The sequence below is a fragment of the Corythoichthys intestinalis genome, chromosome 1 (genome assembly GCF_030265065.1).
Source record: "Corythoichthys intestinalis isolate RoL2023-P3 chromosome 1, ASM3026506v1, whole genome shotgun sequence".
NCBI classification, from domain to species: Eukaryota; Metazoa; Chordata; class Actinopteri; order Syngnathiformes; family Syngnathidae; genus Corythoichthys; species Corythoichthys intestinalis.
Genome location: NC_080395.1, coordinates 32,005,202 through 32,020,508, shown reverse-complemented (window position 1 = coordinate 32,020,508; position 15,307 = coordinate 32,005,202). Strand labels below are relative to the sequence as shown.

The window sequence follows — 15,307 nt, the reverse complement described above, 5'->3', positions numbered from 1 at the left end:
CACTGTAACGTAGTGTGTTTTAAGATATTGGTGTCACTGCATTTTCTATTACAACGCAACTGTTATAACATGATATCAAAAACTTAACCCTGGTCGCCGGCTGCCAGCTGTAAATTTAGCTCAACGGTTAGTACACATGACTCCCGACTACTTTGATAAGTACAAAAATGAGGCAGTTTGAAAGAAAAGCTGTCAATCATGACTAGTAGACAGTGTTGTTTTTGGCAGCCATTTTGATTTTCGTCTTAGTCTTTTGGACGAAAATGCTTTTTAGTCTTAGCCATATTTTAGCCATCTCAAAATGTTTTCGTCCAAAAAGTTCAAAAGTTTACTCCCTGAATAAATGAATAAAAGGTTACCAACAATTTCAAATGAACATGACAGACGAGCACATAACTGTAGAGTCTACAAGGACATCACCATTTTCATTATGATAATACACATTCAGCAGAAAAACAGCGCATTATTTGCAATTAATTAAACTCACTTGGATGTCGCAAACTATGTAAAATGTTTTCCAAGAGTTTAAGAAGACACCGAGTCACGGCGCTAAATGCTAATGCTAACGCAAGTGAACGCTATGCTAAGGCTAAGGGTTAATTTCGTGTGTGATGATCACTCAGCACAGACCTTTAAAGGCTAAAGCTAAAGCAACATGGCATATCTAGCCAAGATAAGGAAGCAAAACTTACCAAGCAGCACTTGACACATATGTTTCACAAACAGAGCCTGGAATGGGCACAAGCTTACGTTAGTAAGCGTGTGTGGGGGGGGCAGGAGGAGGCGCAGCACGTCACATGAGTGACACGACCAAACACTGCTAAATGCATGCTAACTACACAAACAATAAGAAAATGTCACACATTGTGAATTTATGACGGAAACTATAGCCAATTCTCATCTCGTTCTCATGTCGTCAGACAACACCTGGCATCCATCGTATATTTTAGTCTCTCAAGACATTTTTGTGTTTTAAGACGCATCTTAGTCATGAAAAAATTGTTTGTTGACGAAATATTTTTGTTATCGTCATCGTTGACGAAAACAACACTGCTGGTAGACTAACCTTGGCAGGATGCAATCTGAAAGAATTGTATTAATTTCAGAAAAGATGCCTGTTCGTCAGCTGTTGTGAATTGTGTACAATTGGAGTTTGAGTGGGGCTATGGTTAAATTATTCTACAATCAACATTTATTTGCTTTCTACTAGAGATGTCCCGATCGATCGGCATCCCGATTGATCGGGTCCGATCACGTCATTTTCAAAGTATCGGAATCGGCAAAAAAATATCGGCCATGGCTTTTTTAACATATATATATTTTTTTTAATTAAATCGTTTTCTAATTGTATTTAACGTTACAGACATAATATGTTACACTCATCCAGAGTCTTAGTTTAGGCTTAAGGTAGGATTATCATTACGGCGGTAATTAATTTTTAAAAAACGTATCACGTTAACTTAAAATATTTAACGCAATTAATGCATGCGTTGCACGACCCACTCATGCATTGTCGCGCTCAATCTGTAATGGCGCCGTTTTACCTATATAGAGAGATAAAAGGCAGTGTAAAATGAGTAGAGTGAATTTTGGCAGCCTTTGGAGCCTTGTTTTAATTGGCTAAACCCTTACAATCCCTCTCCCTACGATTAGAAATATCATGGGAAGCAATGTGGGGAAGCAAGGTAGCAATTGATCTTTTTATTAACATCTTATGTTATTTCCCAACGCAGAGAAGATATATCAATTGGTAGCACAATGCGCAGTCATGGTTCCACTTCCCATCATGCATTTGGGCATGGCTACAGTATCATTTACTGAAAGCTCAACAAATACACTAGATGGCAATATTTAGTCACAATATACAATGTCACAAGTCTTTCTGTCCGTGGATCCCTCTCACAGAAAGAATGTTAATAATGTAAATGCCATCTTGAGGATTTATTGTCATAATAAACAAACACGGTACTTATGTACTGTATGTTGAATCTATATATTTGTCCGAGTTTTATTCATTTTTTTCTTAATGCATTGCCAAAATGTATGTGATCGGGAAAAATTATCGGGAATGACTGGAATTGAATAGGGAGCAAAAAAAGCAATCGGATCGGTAAATATCGGGATCGGCAGATACTCAAACTAAAACGATCGGGATCGGAAGCAAAAAAACATGATCGGAACAACCCTACTCTCTATACAGTATATGGAAGGCTAAAAATGTATTTCTCAAGATTCTTCAGAAGTATCCAACAGCACAACAAAATGTCACTAAATTTCTTACTTTTTGTTTTTAGTGTAACATTGTTGCTAAAGGCATCGGAAAAAAGACAGTTTGGTTTGTCTGTAATTGATTTGTGTATTTTGACCTGAGAAATTAGGAACCCAGCACGTCAGGAATCTTGAATGTTGCATTTAATATCTCATTTAAATTTAATGTTTCATGGTAAAGTAAATGCTTATGTTTAACATTATTCTGGAAATGATCAGCTGTGTTTTGCTGCCTCAGAGCTGATAGTAATTGGTCTTGCATCACCCGGTTGTGCTCTTGGGTAAACTCTTGGCAGGCGCTTGCATGCGTGTGTGGCAGGGGGGAGTCTGCGGACTGTTTCTGAGCTCTGTTATCTCACGCGCTAATCCATGTACAACCCACACATACTTGTTAATTTCAAGATGACTGATAAAGTTATTTCCGTTGGCCTTGGACTGACTTTAGGGCAAACTCAGTCACAGCCTCACACTTCATTTTTTTAAATGAATTGAGGACAATGAAGTGGAGGTCCTGCTACTGTTGCTTATCGAGTCTTCATTATGGAGCGTTGGTACAATAAGAGTAAACTACATAAATTAGTTTTTGCGTGAAACTAGATGTTTCCTAGTGCTTGCCATTGCCCCAAATAAGCATGGACTGCAGATGTAGAGAGAAAAATCATCACATGCTTGAAGGTATTCTAGCGAAGCATGGCGTGCCGTACCATGGAGTGCACTGCTGAGCCATGGCCACAGGGAACAAGTGCAAGAGCTGTCTCGTGACTCGTTCAACAAAATCCTTCCAGAGACTGCAATTTATTTTTATTCCGAGTTCTTTTCTTTTGGAAAATTACATTTTGCTTTATCGCAGCAGCACAGTGTTTCATTGGTCAGAAGGCTACCTCACACTTCAGAGGTTCTGAGTTCAAATCTCTGTTGTTGCCTTCCTGTGTGGCGTTTGCTGGGTGTCTGTACGTGTGTGTGGATTTTTTCTGGGTGTGCTGGTTTCTTCCCATCTTCCAAAAATATGCATTTTGGAATAAAACTAAATCATTGGCGTCAAACTTGAGGACCAGACTCGGCCTGCCACATCTTTTTGTGTGGCCTGTGAAAGAAATTCATATGCAACTTAATTTTACTTTAATTTTTTTTTTTTTTTTTAAACTCAAATTTCACATTTCTGTAGTCATCAGTTGAAGATCTAAGATTACAAAAATTGGAGAATATTTAGTTGTTGTTGTTTTTATTTCAAATAAACATTTTTAATAACAAATTAAAGAATATACTGCTTTTCCCTTTCTATATTTAAAATAAAAAGAATAAAAATATAGTTTTCCTTTGTGTTTTTTTTGTTCAAAAACATTTTTAAAAATGAAAAACCTGAAAAATGAAAAAAAATAGTTAAATTATTTAATTTTTTCTTCATTTATTTAAATTAAAAAATGATTGCTTTTTTAAATGAATACTGTAAATGAAATTGAAAATAAAAAATGGAGAATATATACTGTATGTCCATCTTTAGGGTCCTAAAAGAGGATTTAGACCATATTTAGGCCGACGATGTCCCAAAACAATTCACTGACTATCAAAATAGTTGTCAAATAATTTGATTGTTGAATTGTTGCCGATTAATAGTGCCAGTCCTAGTTGGAAGACACAATGGCCAACTAAAGCAAACCACAACCACGATGTGGCCCATGCCAAAGATGAGTTTGACACCCCTGCTTTAAATTACCCAACGGTATAAACCCACTATGGTCCTTTATGGAGATCGACTAATACGTGATTTTCAGGGTTGATGCCGATTATTAGTAGTTAGAGGGGCCGATAACTGATTTTTAGAGCTGATATTAATTTGCAGTAAAAGTGTAAAAATTGCATTAAATTTTTTTTTAAATAATGCAAACACTGAACTTCATTGAAATGCCTAAAGCATGTTTATTGAATCACACAAATAGAAAATAATAGCTCCAGAAGTGCCTGAATTTCCTAGATTCAGGAACATCTCTTATAAGGTTGAATAAAAGGTTAAATAAATAGTTCTGAATTTTTTCCACAGAAAAGAAAGCCCTGATGACCTCGTCTAAGTATCATTGAGCAAGATACTAAACCCCACGTTGCTCCAGTTGCTGCGTCACGATTAGCTAGATGAGGATTTAGTGTGAGCACTTTGAGGGCCTTAAGCAGAAAAAAGATTTTTTTCATATCAGTCGGTCAGATTAAAAAAAAAGGCCGGTACCGAAATAAGTCAAATTTCCAAATATCGGCACCGATAATAGGCCCGGCTGATAATCTGTCCATCTCTAGTCCTTTAATACAGTTTCCTCTTTCCTGCAAAGGTCTTGCATCCCTTTAGTGAGTGCTTGAATGAATGTAGACTCCCAAGAGAAGTAATTAGAGGAGACCCTCATAGTTCTGTTTTTGTTGTGAATAATAGTGTACTTTCGGTACTGTGCATGCTATCCTGTGTTCTGTTTTAAATATATTAGGGGACTTTCCTTGCACTCAAATTTATGAAGTACAACTAAAAGCAGTCTTTAGTTGTACAGCCAAATGCAGAGAAATGTTTTTATTTATTTGCACACTATAACTGCGCTGATGACAATGGTGCAGGGAAAAAGCTACGAGGTGGAAAAAGTCAAGAGAAGAGCCCTAGCTCACTGAGGCGTGTGGGTTGCCCCAGATTCTGCCAATGCTTTTCCCTGTGGTCCTGTACAAATGGCTGTTTTGTTGTTCATATCAATAATATTATTTTTAACGTTTAAAGGCGTAGAACGAGTTAATTGAGATTCAGCATAAGAGCTGTATGAAAAGGTGCCTTCCTAGAGATGGCGATGCTCAGATTTGATGGAGTAATACTCTCAGAGAAATGTTATATAGCAATGTATTTTTCATTCAATATTTTGATTGCAGTTTGCTGCACCGTAGAACTGTACTGCTTAACACCTAGCTAGCTATGTTTACATTTTTGTTACCTTATTAACTACCGTTAGAAGTTTAAGATGTTTGATTTAGAAAAGCCAACGATATACGATGATACAAGGTTGGCTGCAATTTGGAATCGTGGTTGTGCTGTGTAGACACCAAAAATGCACTTTTACATGAGGTGAAATGTAATTTCAGTTTGGGTCATTTTCTTGAAGTGCTCAGTTCGGTCCATTTTTGGTCCAAAGGAAATGCAGGAAAAAAAATTACTTTAAATGGTTTTATTTATTTTTTTTATGTTAAAAATCAAACTTTTTTGAATAAAGAGGCCTGAAAAATAAATGGAGGAGGGTTGTGAGGAAGTACAAGTGTATGTGTGTGTTTTTGGCAGGCTCTCCAAAGAGCTCCAGTCTTTTGTTGGCCGACATTCTCAGGTACCATGGTTACAGGTTAGCCCAGCTCAATCCGGTTTTTAACACTAAACTGGGCTAGGCAGTTTTCAAGTCGAGCTGCAACTCCGATTTGTGTTGAAGAATGGACATAACAATCCATGCATTAATTGATTAATTGACAGTGTTGCTAGTGTGGAAATAGATTAATTGCCCCATTACCCAATTGACCTTACTCTCAATGAGTTTGCCATCTTAAGTGCCATATGTGAGCTATTTGAAATGGAGCAACATTAACGCAATTCACAGTTAGGTTGCATTTTGTGAAATTGTTCCTGAGAAATGTCCAAGCAACAAGGAAAAGCTGCTGTGTGATGCTAATGCAAATACAGTAAATGCATTTTCTGACATTCTCGGAGTTAATGTTGTTTTGGGCAGATTGGTTGTGAAATTTGCCCCATATTTGGCATTAAATTCTGTTTTTAACTGGTCTTCAAAGGGTTCAAAAGTCTTCAATTTCACTTTTTGAAACTTCCAGGGAAATATTTTTGAAAATAACTGTTAATAATTAAGCTGTTAGTGAAGCATGTTTAGCTTCCATCCATCAGTTTTCAACAGCACTAGTTTGTAACACCATTATTCCAGTGGATTTTGGGCGAATTAAAAACTGGAAATGTATTATGAGTGGATCATATAAGTTATATTATCATGCAAAGAAAAGGATTGCAGTACTCTTAAAATGTGTGTAGATCAGGGTTAATGTGTGTCTGTGTCACAGTAGGTGGTGTTTTCCAGTAGTCAGATGAATGTTTATCACTTTGAGGCCTCTGCCTGTCCACTGGGCCCCCCTCACTGTAGTGTTTTTTCTCAGACACATTCATCTACCTCCTGAGAGAGGCTTCTTACACATTAACTGTAAGTAGCACTATTGCAAGGCAGTCGACTCTTGCTGATAGCTCAGCTTTTAACTTTCAGGCAGATCTGTTCGTAAATGCTGTCAACTTTGAGACTGCCAAGGACATTGTGTGAAGACACACGAGCTTGTGATTTAATGTTGGTAATCGATCGTTGAAGAGCAATAAGGGCGATTGTTGTTTTGGACCAGGAGATGCATGACAGTGCATTGGGATGTTCCTCTACACAGCTCTTAGATACAGAGATGAAGATGAAGAAGACTGTCAGGTATGCCAGCAATACCCAATAGGAAAAACCTCAGAATAAGGCTATCGTCCATAGCGTTTTTATTATCTCACAATCTGACTCCCCACCATACGAGCATACCTTTTTGTGTTCTCTTTTCCCATCTAAGGGATCGGGACACTAATATTAAGTCAGCCGGCTCCTTGCCCAAATTCGGTGCTTTTTTTCTTTCTGTTCGCATCAATACTGACCGGTTTTCAAATTTGGGTATACAAAAATCAGTGGTACTTTCGACATATCCAAACTTAAAAACATATCAATCGTGACCCGAAAACAATATACTGCAAAGGTTTAGTGTTTTCCGGGTGCGTTAAATCACAGATCAAATCTGACCAAGTAGCAATAAAGTCGGCAGATTTTGAACAAAACACAAGGGTTAATAGTCCTCGAGCAGCAAAGAATTAAAAAGATTAAAAAGAAAGAAAGAATTGAGTTCCTTTCTTGTATTACATACTTGGAAAGTAGCAATTTATGATAGGAAAATTGATCTTTTATGTTGAATTTGGAGTATAAATGGATGCAGTCTATGTAAATCTGATGTTTTAAAGATACTATTGTTTCTAAAACTATATGAACAGCAAATTTAATTCAATTAAAGTTTTAAATATAGAAAATGTCATTTGTTTATTCTTTTTTTTGTTGGGGAAGACTTGGTTTCAATTCTAGGCAATGTGCAATCTGGATCTAACTAGATTTGACTAGGTTTGACTCAACCGCTTCTTACACTGACTGCTTCTGCCTTTAGTATCAGTGTATGACTGTAAAATTTGACCAATACACAGTCAGCCTCTAAACATGTAAAATTGTATATTTGAGATTAAATTTACACATTTGGTGTATGTCTTGTTGGACTTTACAGTAGTTGAAGTGCTTTAATGATGAATTCCTTTCGTATTCTGTGAGGGATTTAGGCCTATTAATACTTACCCTGGACCTCCCGAGCTGCACTGGCAATTAATCGAACATTCCTGAGATGTAAATCCTTGTTTTGGGAAAAGAAAGAAATAATAGTATCAAACATATTCTGATTCATTACATTTTCCAAAACCATTGACATGATCATTTATAATGTTCATCTTCTCTTTTCAGTCCCAGAAACCCTGGATAGAAAGCACTTTCACCAAGAGGGAATGTGTGTACATACTTCCAGTGTCAAAGGACCCCCACAGGTATGTGTGCACTCTCCTGTAGTGAGCCTAATGGTAGTAACCGTGGAAACAGTGTACAGTGATCCCTCGTTTTTCGCGTTTAATTAGGACCAGAATCCGCCGCGATAAGTGGAAAAACCGCGAAGTAGCCCCAACCCCCCAATTTTTTTTTTGTGTGTGTGTGTGTGGTCAATGTAATTATTCAGATTTAGCATTAGAAAGAGATGTATAAATAACACATGTTTTTTTTCCCTTTTTCCCCCAAACTATTATAGAAAAAACTTTGATGTGTATACGGCGGAAAACAGACAAGACTGAAAAAGCAGTTTCTGCTCTTGCACTCCTCTTTAAAAGAAACTGTATTTTAAGCCAAAACAACTGTTGTGTTTGATAAAACAATGTCTATATGCTGCCATAGCAGATTCATGGCGCAGTAAGCCCCCAAACTATTTTTAATTTCTCAGTTTTACCCTGAAAACCTCCGTTTACAGACGTCGCGCAACCGCTTTTGTTTCAACCCAGCCACAAAACGAAGGTAATTATATTTATCATTCAAAATGTCTGTCGTTAAATTTCGTTTAAAAAAAAAAAAAAAACTTAAAAAAATTATTCACTCACATTTTAAACTTTTAAACAAATTATGTCACAATGAAAAAAATGGCGTCTGTAAAAAAGTCACGGATATCTACCTCATAACTATCGCTTAATTGTATTTTTTTTGTTACTGTCGCATTTTCTCAGATATGTTAGATGATAATCGATCCAAACAAAGAAAAATTGAAAGAAAAAAAAAACGTTTAAAAGGGTAAATGAAAAAGTTAATCTCGACCACTCCTTGATGTCTGCGATTTCTTCACGCGTCCCTTGTTATATTACCATGTTTCACCCATAAAATCCCCCAAAAATCCAGCTGTGGTCATTCACAGCTGTGACTTGACACTCAGTGACACATGCTACATGAAGTTTTTGGACCAAAACAAGGTAAGTACGCGATAATATCTCATTAAAGTCACGGCGTCTGTAATTCTGCTCTCGCGTGCTCTCACTTCCAGATAGGGTTTTGCATTTAAAAAACATTCTTTTTTAAAAATGCCCTCCTGTTCAAAAATTTTCTTCCCCCAGAAAATTGAGATTTTAAGCTTTCCAATGATGTATCAAACATGCATATCGGACAATTTTGAAAGTTGGCCAAATTGGGGGTCTCAGAGCGGAACTTCAAGTCGAACTTCGAGTGTTTTCCGCCATATATATATTTTAATTAGGGCTGTCAAAATTATCGCGTTAACGGGCGGTAATTAATTTTTTTAATTAATCATGTTAAAATATTTGACGCAATTAATGCACATGCCCCGCTCAGACAGATTTAAATGACAGTACAGTGAAATGCCCACATGTTAATTGTGTTTTATGGAGTTTTGCCGCCCTGTGCTGGCGCTTAGGTGCGACTGATTTTATAGGCTTCAGCACCCATGAGCATTGTGTAAGTAATTATTGACATAAACAATGGCGGGCTACTAGTTTATTTTTGATTGAAATTTTTACAAATTTTATTAAAACGAAAACATTTAGAGGGGTTTTAATAAAAAAATTCTATAACTTGTACTAACATTTATCTTTTAAGAACTACAAGTCTTTCTATCCATGAATCGCTTTAAGAGAATGTTAATAATGTTAATGCCATCTTGTTGATTTATTGTTATAATAAACAAATACAGTCCCTATGTACCGTATGTTGAATGTATATATCCATCTTGTGTCTTATCTTTCCATTCCAACAATAATTTACAGAAAAATATGGCATATTTTATAGATGGTTTGAATTGCGATTAATTGCGATTAATTACGATTAATTTTTAAGCTGTAATTAACTCTATTAAAAATTTTAATCGTTTGACAGCCCTAATTTTAATAGTTTTTAAGCACTTCGAATGTAATAATTATGATAAGTTTTAAACATGTTACTGTCCTACCGAATTATTTTTTAAAATGAATAAAGCAGAAAAATGCCTGGCTTTTAGTAAATGCTTCATTGAGTGAGTCCACTCAAATCCAAAGCTGCTCACTTACAAACAATGAGTTGCCACAGCAACTGTTTGTCAAGTTAAACGACGATTGACGCATGCGCCACCTGGAAGTTCGGTTCTCTAGAAACGTCAAACATCAACGTCTGTCAATCATTGTTTACTTTAATAAGCAACTCCAGTGCACTCATTGCCTGACCAACAACGAACAGGGAGAGTGAGACTACGCGATCGGCTCGGGACGGCTCACCTGGACCGAAGGCGCGAAGTAGCAAGGGATCACTGTAATTGTATATTGTGCGTGTTAAACAAGACCAAAACCTCAACCACCACCCCCAAAAATGGGGGTAATCGTTTTCCGTTTTCAATTGGTAATTGAAAACGGAAAACTAGCCTTTATCCAATTTTCCTCTCTTTTGCGCCCCTCTCTTCACCCAAGTGTCCAAAACATGCAACCGCAAATCCGATGACACGACTACAAAGTCGATCATCGAACTACGGCCTAGGATGCCCTGGTGCCAAGTGCACATATGGACACCCCGCTGTTTGAACATGGTGTTCGTTATGGATAATCCGTGACAAGCACAGAAGTCCAATAACAGAACACCCCTCGGGTTCTGATCGAGGGGGCCGTTCCTCCCAATCATGCCTCTCCAGTTCTCACTGTCATTGCCCATGTGAGCGGTGAAGTCTGGCTCTAGAGGGGGACCCAGGTAACCCTCGTCAGAGCAAGTGAAAACTGATTCCATTTATAATTGTCATCATAAGGGGTCTTTTGAGCCATGCTTTGTCTGGTCCCTCACCTAGAACCTGTTTGCCATGGGTGACTCTGCCACGGGCATAAAGGCCCCAGACAACATAACACCTAGGATCACTGGGACACGCAAACCCCCTCCACCACGATAAGGGGATGACTTACGGAGGGGATAAAAAAAAATTTGGAAAAAAAAAAGGATGTCAAATCCAAGCCAAGATGTCAGGGTTCCTCATAATGTATTGTCAGATGTGTAGATGGGAAGATGTTCGTGAAAGAGTGGAAAAATCTGACAATTAACCCCGTGTCCCATACAGAACACTATTTTACACACACTGTAAAAAAAATAAAATAAAAAAAATAAAAATTCTTTTTTATGTAACATATAACAACATAACATAACAGTCAATTCTCACAGTTGCAGGATTTACTGTGTAACCTGTTTGTGTGATAAATCATGTGCATTTAGTTACTCTTTGTACCAATGTACATTCTTCAACCTTCCGGCACAGTTATTGTTGTGTTTTCTTTTTGATCAATAATTTGCCTTTTCTCCATTGCATGGTAGCACTCATAGTTTGGTCAGTGAACCTTTAACCTGTGGCCAAGGGCGTAGGTTTGGCCTCAATATTGGTAGGGATGATATAACAGCATAACCTGCATGGACCCTTTTTGCTGGGGACGGGACATTAATAAGACCAAAGAGATTGAGTGAACGGCGGTCAGGGCTACATTTGTCACAAATAATAACCTAAGTAATTGATAGGCTAAACGATTAATGCAAAATAAATCTACACTGATTTATACTATTTTTCACAATGCAAATTAATCTGATAATTTTTTAAAAATCTAGTCGATTAATTTTCTCCATCTTGTTTTGAGTACTAAAGGCTAGTTAACAGATTATTGCGTCAGATTCTTCTTAGTAAATATTGCTATTTGTTCTTATTAAGCCCTGTCATCTAAAAGTCGGTCATTTTTTACCTAAATCAAAAGAACATTTCTGACAAACAAGTTTTTTCATAAGATTAAATGTACAAACTTTTTGCTAAAGTTTGTTAAGCTTATTTTCAGCTTGCTATTTTTCTTATTTCAAGAAATCTGAATAAAATTTACTTGAAGCAGTGGTAGATAATTTTACTTATTTCTAGTAGATTTACACTGAAAACAAGAGAATTTAAGTTTTTTTTCTCTCATTTCCTACAGTTTTAAGGTTTTTGCAGTGCAAATGTATTGGTTCAGGTGATACACTCTTCGATTCAAACCTTTGTTTTCAAAAACTATGAAAGAAACATTTTGAAAACTTCCAGTATAAATGTCTGGATTTTTAAATCAAGTTTAAATCGCAATATTTGAACACAAATTATGTAAACAAACACAAGAAATACAAACTTGTTAATCATCTCTTAAGTATCCAGGAATGCAAAAAAAAAAAATTAATACCACTCAAAATTTTCTGTCTAAATAAATAGAACAAAAAAAACTTTTGAGACAGGGAATAACAAAAATACAAATGGAGCCTTCCTTTAGGTAAAACACTACTGTCATCAGCCAATCAAACGAGCGTTTGAGTGGGAAAAATGGACCGGCACATTCAGCAAGTGAAAAGCGGTCAATGTTAGTCCGAACATAATTAAAGTACAGTAATTACATTAATGGTAGGGGCAATTCTGTCCTTACAACATATGGGAAGACAATTTAAATTACCTATATAATTGAAGTCATTATACAATGCAAATAAGGTTACTGAAAAGTTGGTGGGGATAATTTGAGCATCTTGAAAAGTTGATAGTGTTATGTCCCTACCATCCCTATGCAAACCTACGCCCTTGCCCGTGCCCCATATTCTGCGCCTCATGATGGGATAAACTTGTATCATCAATGTTAATTTTAGAAATGCCTGAATAGAGAAAATGACTTTCCTTTCTGTATTCGTCCTGCTTTCCTATATAGTCTAACACTATCATCACAGGTCACTTTTTTAGTCATTGTTCAAACCGTTATTGGAGCTTCTTGCATTTCAATCATTAGCTATACATGGCATCAATAAGGGTCCGTAGTTGTGTTACAGTGGAAGTGTTTTGCCAACATCATTTGGACAAAGGGGAAGATTCAAATCCAGATTAAAAAAATCTTATAGAAATGTTTTAGTTTAAGCTTTGGACTGTTTGTTTTCAAGCTTGTGATTGCTTTATGTTATGTGTTTAAATTACATGTAGATGCCTTCCAGGATGCCAGATTTGCCAGCAGCTAGTCCGGTGAGTACTGCCTCAGTCTTTGTTTCCGACATTCTTTGGTCAGGCGGGATTAGTTTGGAGAGAATCTCTGCTACTCAGAAGCAGCTTGAGGGCAAAGACTGTAATTCCACAGAACAGAAACCCGCCTTAGGAAACAATTAACTTCCAGGCTTTGTGATACCACATTCTTTTCGAAGCTAATCACCTGAGTTGAAAAGCTCATGTAGTCCATTCATTATATTGACTGTGATCACTGATCACACTTGTAAAACTGGTTTTAAAGATACAGTAGTCTTGTTCCATTTCAATAATTCTTAAAGAATCAAGTTAAAATGACAGTATTTATCTTCATCTGGTATTGTTTTGTTTTAGTGAAGTACTACATCATGTGACAAAAAAATATAACAATGAGAAAACAGTATCTGTGAGAATCACATAAAAAGCTACTATCTAGGTTTTTCAGGCCTGAATACATTCCATCATTACAATTATTTGTTTGTCAGTGATAGCACATTGTTGTAAATATCCATTAATTAAAGCACTGGTGTGCCAAATCGTGGAACCATTAAAAATGACAACATGTAAAAACAACCGCTCGAGATACAATGTGATGGTGAATTGCTTTAAAGATGCTTCATTGTTAAGTCTCACATTTATCAGAATGGGCTAACCAGACAACCACAGTTGATAGTACAAACAGTATGTGCTACCTTAACCTTAATATTTATTAAGTCTCAAGAAGTCCGATTATACAAACCCTATATTCTATCATAACCTTAAAATATAAGTCTTACGAAATCTGATAGTATAAACGAAAACTCCATTCTACTCCAAACTTAATATTTATTAAGTTTTGCAAATTCCACAACATCACGTGTCTATCTACCTTCTCACACCCTTTGAGTGTTCTTTTTCGAATAATTGTCACATAAATTGTTGACAAACTAGATATCAGGACTGGGCCGTATGGTCTAAAATTGTCCTCCCTTAAAGGATTTGCTAAATAAAGTGCAAAACCTCTGTTTTAAATATAATTTTCTCTCTCCCTATTAGTGCCGTCATCCCCCAACTACAAAGTAATGACTACGCAAAAATATAAACACTTTCTTATGTAAAAAATATATCGAATAACTGGTTGATAGATTTCCTTTTTGGCAAAAAAACAAAACAAAAAAAACAGCAGCCATTAAAAACAACAAACTCGAATTCAATCATTTTTAGAGATGCCGATCGATCGGGTCCGATCACGTCATTTTCGAGGTATCGGGATCGGCAAAAAAATATCGGCCATGCCTGTTTTTAATATATATATTTTAATTAAATCGTTTTCTAATTGTATATAACGTTACAGACATAATATGTTACATTCATCCAGAGTCTTTAGTTTAGGCTTAAGGTAGGGTTATCAAATTTATCCCAACAATGGTGGTAATTAATTTTTTAAAAAATGTATCACGTTAAAATATTTAACGCAATTAATGCATGCGTTGCACGAGCCACTCACGCATTGTCGAGTTCAAACTGTAATGGCGCCGTATCACCTATATAGAGAGATAAAAGGCAGCGTAAAATGAGTTGAGTGAATATTGGCAGCCTTTGGAGCCGTTTTTTAATTGGCTAAAGCCTTACAACCCCTCTCCCAATGATTAGAAATATCATGGGAAGCAATGTAGGGAAGCAAGGTAGCAATTGATCTTTATCTTAACACCTTATGTTATTTCCCAACGCAGAGAAGATATATCAATTGGTAGCACTACACACAGTCATGGTTCCACTTCCCATCATGCATTGGGGCATGGCTACAGTATCATTTACTGAAAGCTCAACAAATACACTAGATGGCAATATTTAGTCACAATATACAAAGTCACAAGTCTTTCTATCCGTGGATCCCTCTCACAGAAAGAATCTTAATAATGTAAATGCCATCTTGAGGATTTATTGTCATAATAAACAAATACCGTACTTATGTACTGTATGTTGAATGTATATATTCGTCCGAGTTTTATTCATTTTTCTCTTAATGCATTGCCAAAATGTATATGATCGGGAAAAATTATCGGGAATGATTGGAATTGAATTGGGAGCAAAAAAAAAAAAAACAATCGGATCGGGAAATATTGGGATCGGCAGATACTCAAACTAAAACGATCGGGATCGGATCGGGAGCAAAAAAACATGATCGGAACAACCCTAATAATTTTTAAATTATTCACAATTTTAATAAAAAAACAACAACCTTAAATACATAAACTGGATTAATCACCCAGGCCTGCAAAATATACTATGACTCTTTGATTTTGGCGCTTTGTGTCAGGGAAAAGTGCGTACATTACATAATGTCTTATTACAAATCTGCAGCATAATCGTATGTCTTTTCTTTCAT

The 15,307-nt window shown here is 36.4% G+C and overlaps 1 protein-coding gene across 2 annotated transcripts in view; it reads left to right on the top strand.

Moving 5' to 3' along the window:
- Positions 1-7,829: 7,829 nt before the first annotated feature.
- The window catches only part of trpm7 (transient receptor potential cation channel, subfamily M, member 7), a 55,944-nt gene continuing 48,466 nt past the window's right edge, over positions 7,830-15,307 (top strand). For both annotated transcript variants that reach the window (XM_057828391.1, XM_057828473.1), the window contains exons 1-2: positions 7,830-7,930; positions 12,904-12,942. In XM_057828391.1, the coding sequence (XP_057684374.1) occupies positions 7,830-7,930; positions 12,904-12,942 (140 nt within the window). The remainder of the gene's footprint in view (positions 7,931-12,903; positions 12,943-15,307) is intronic.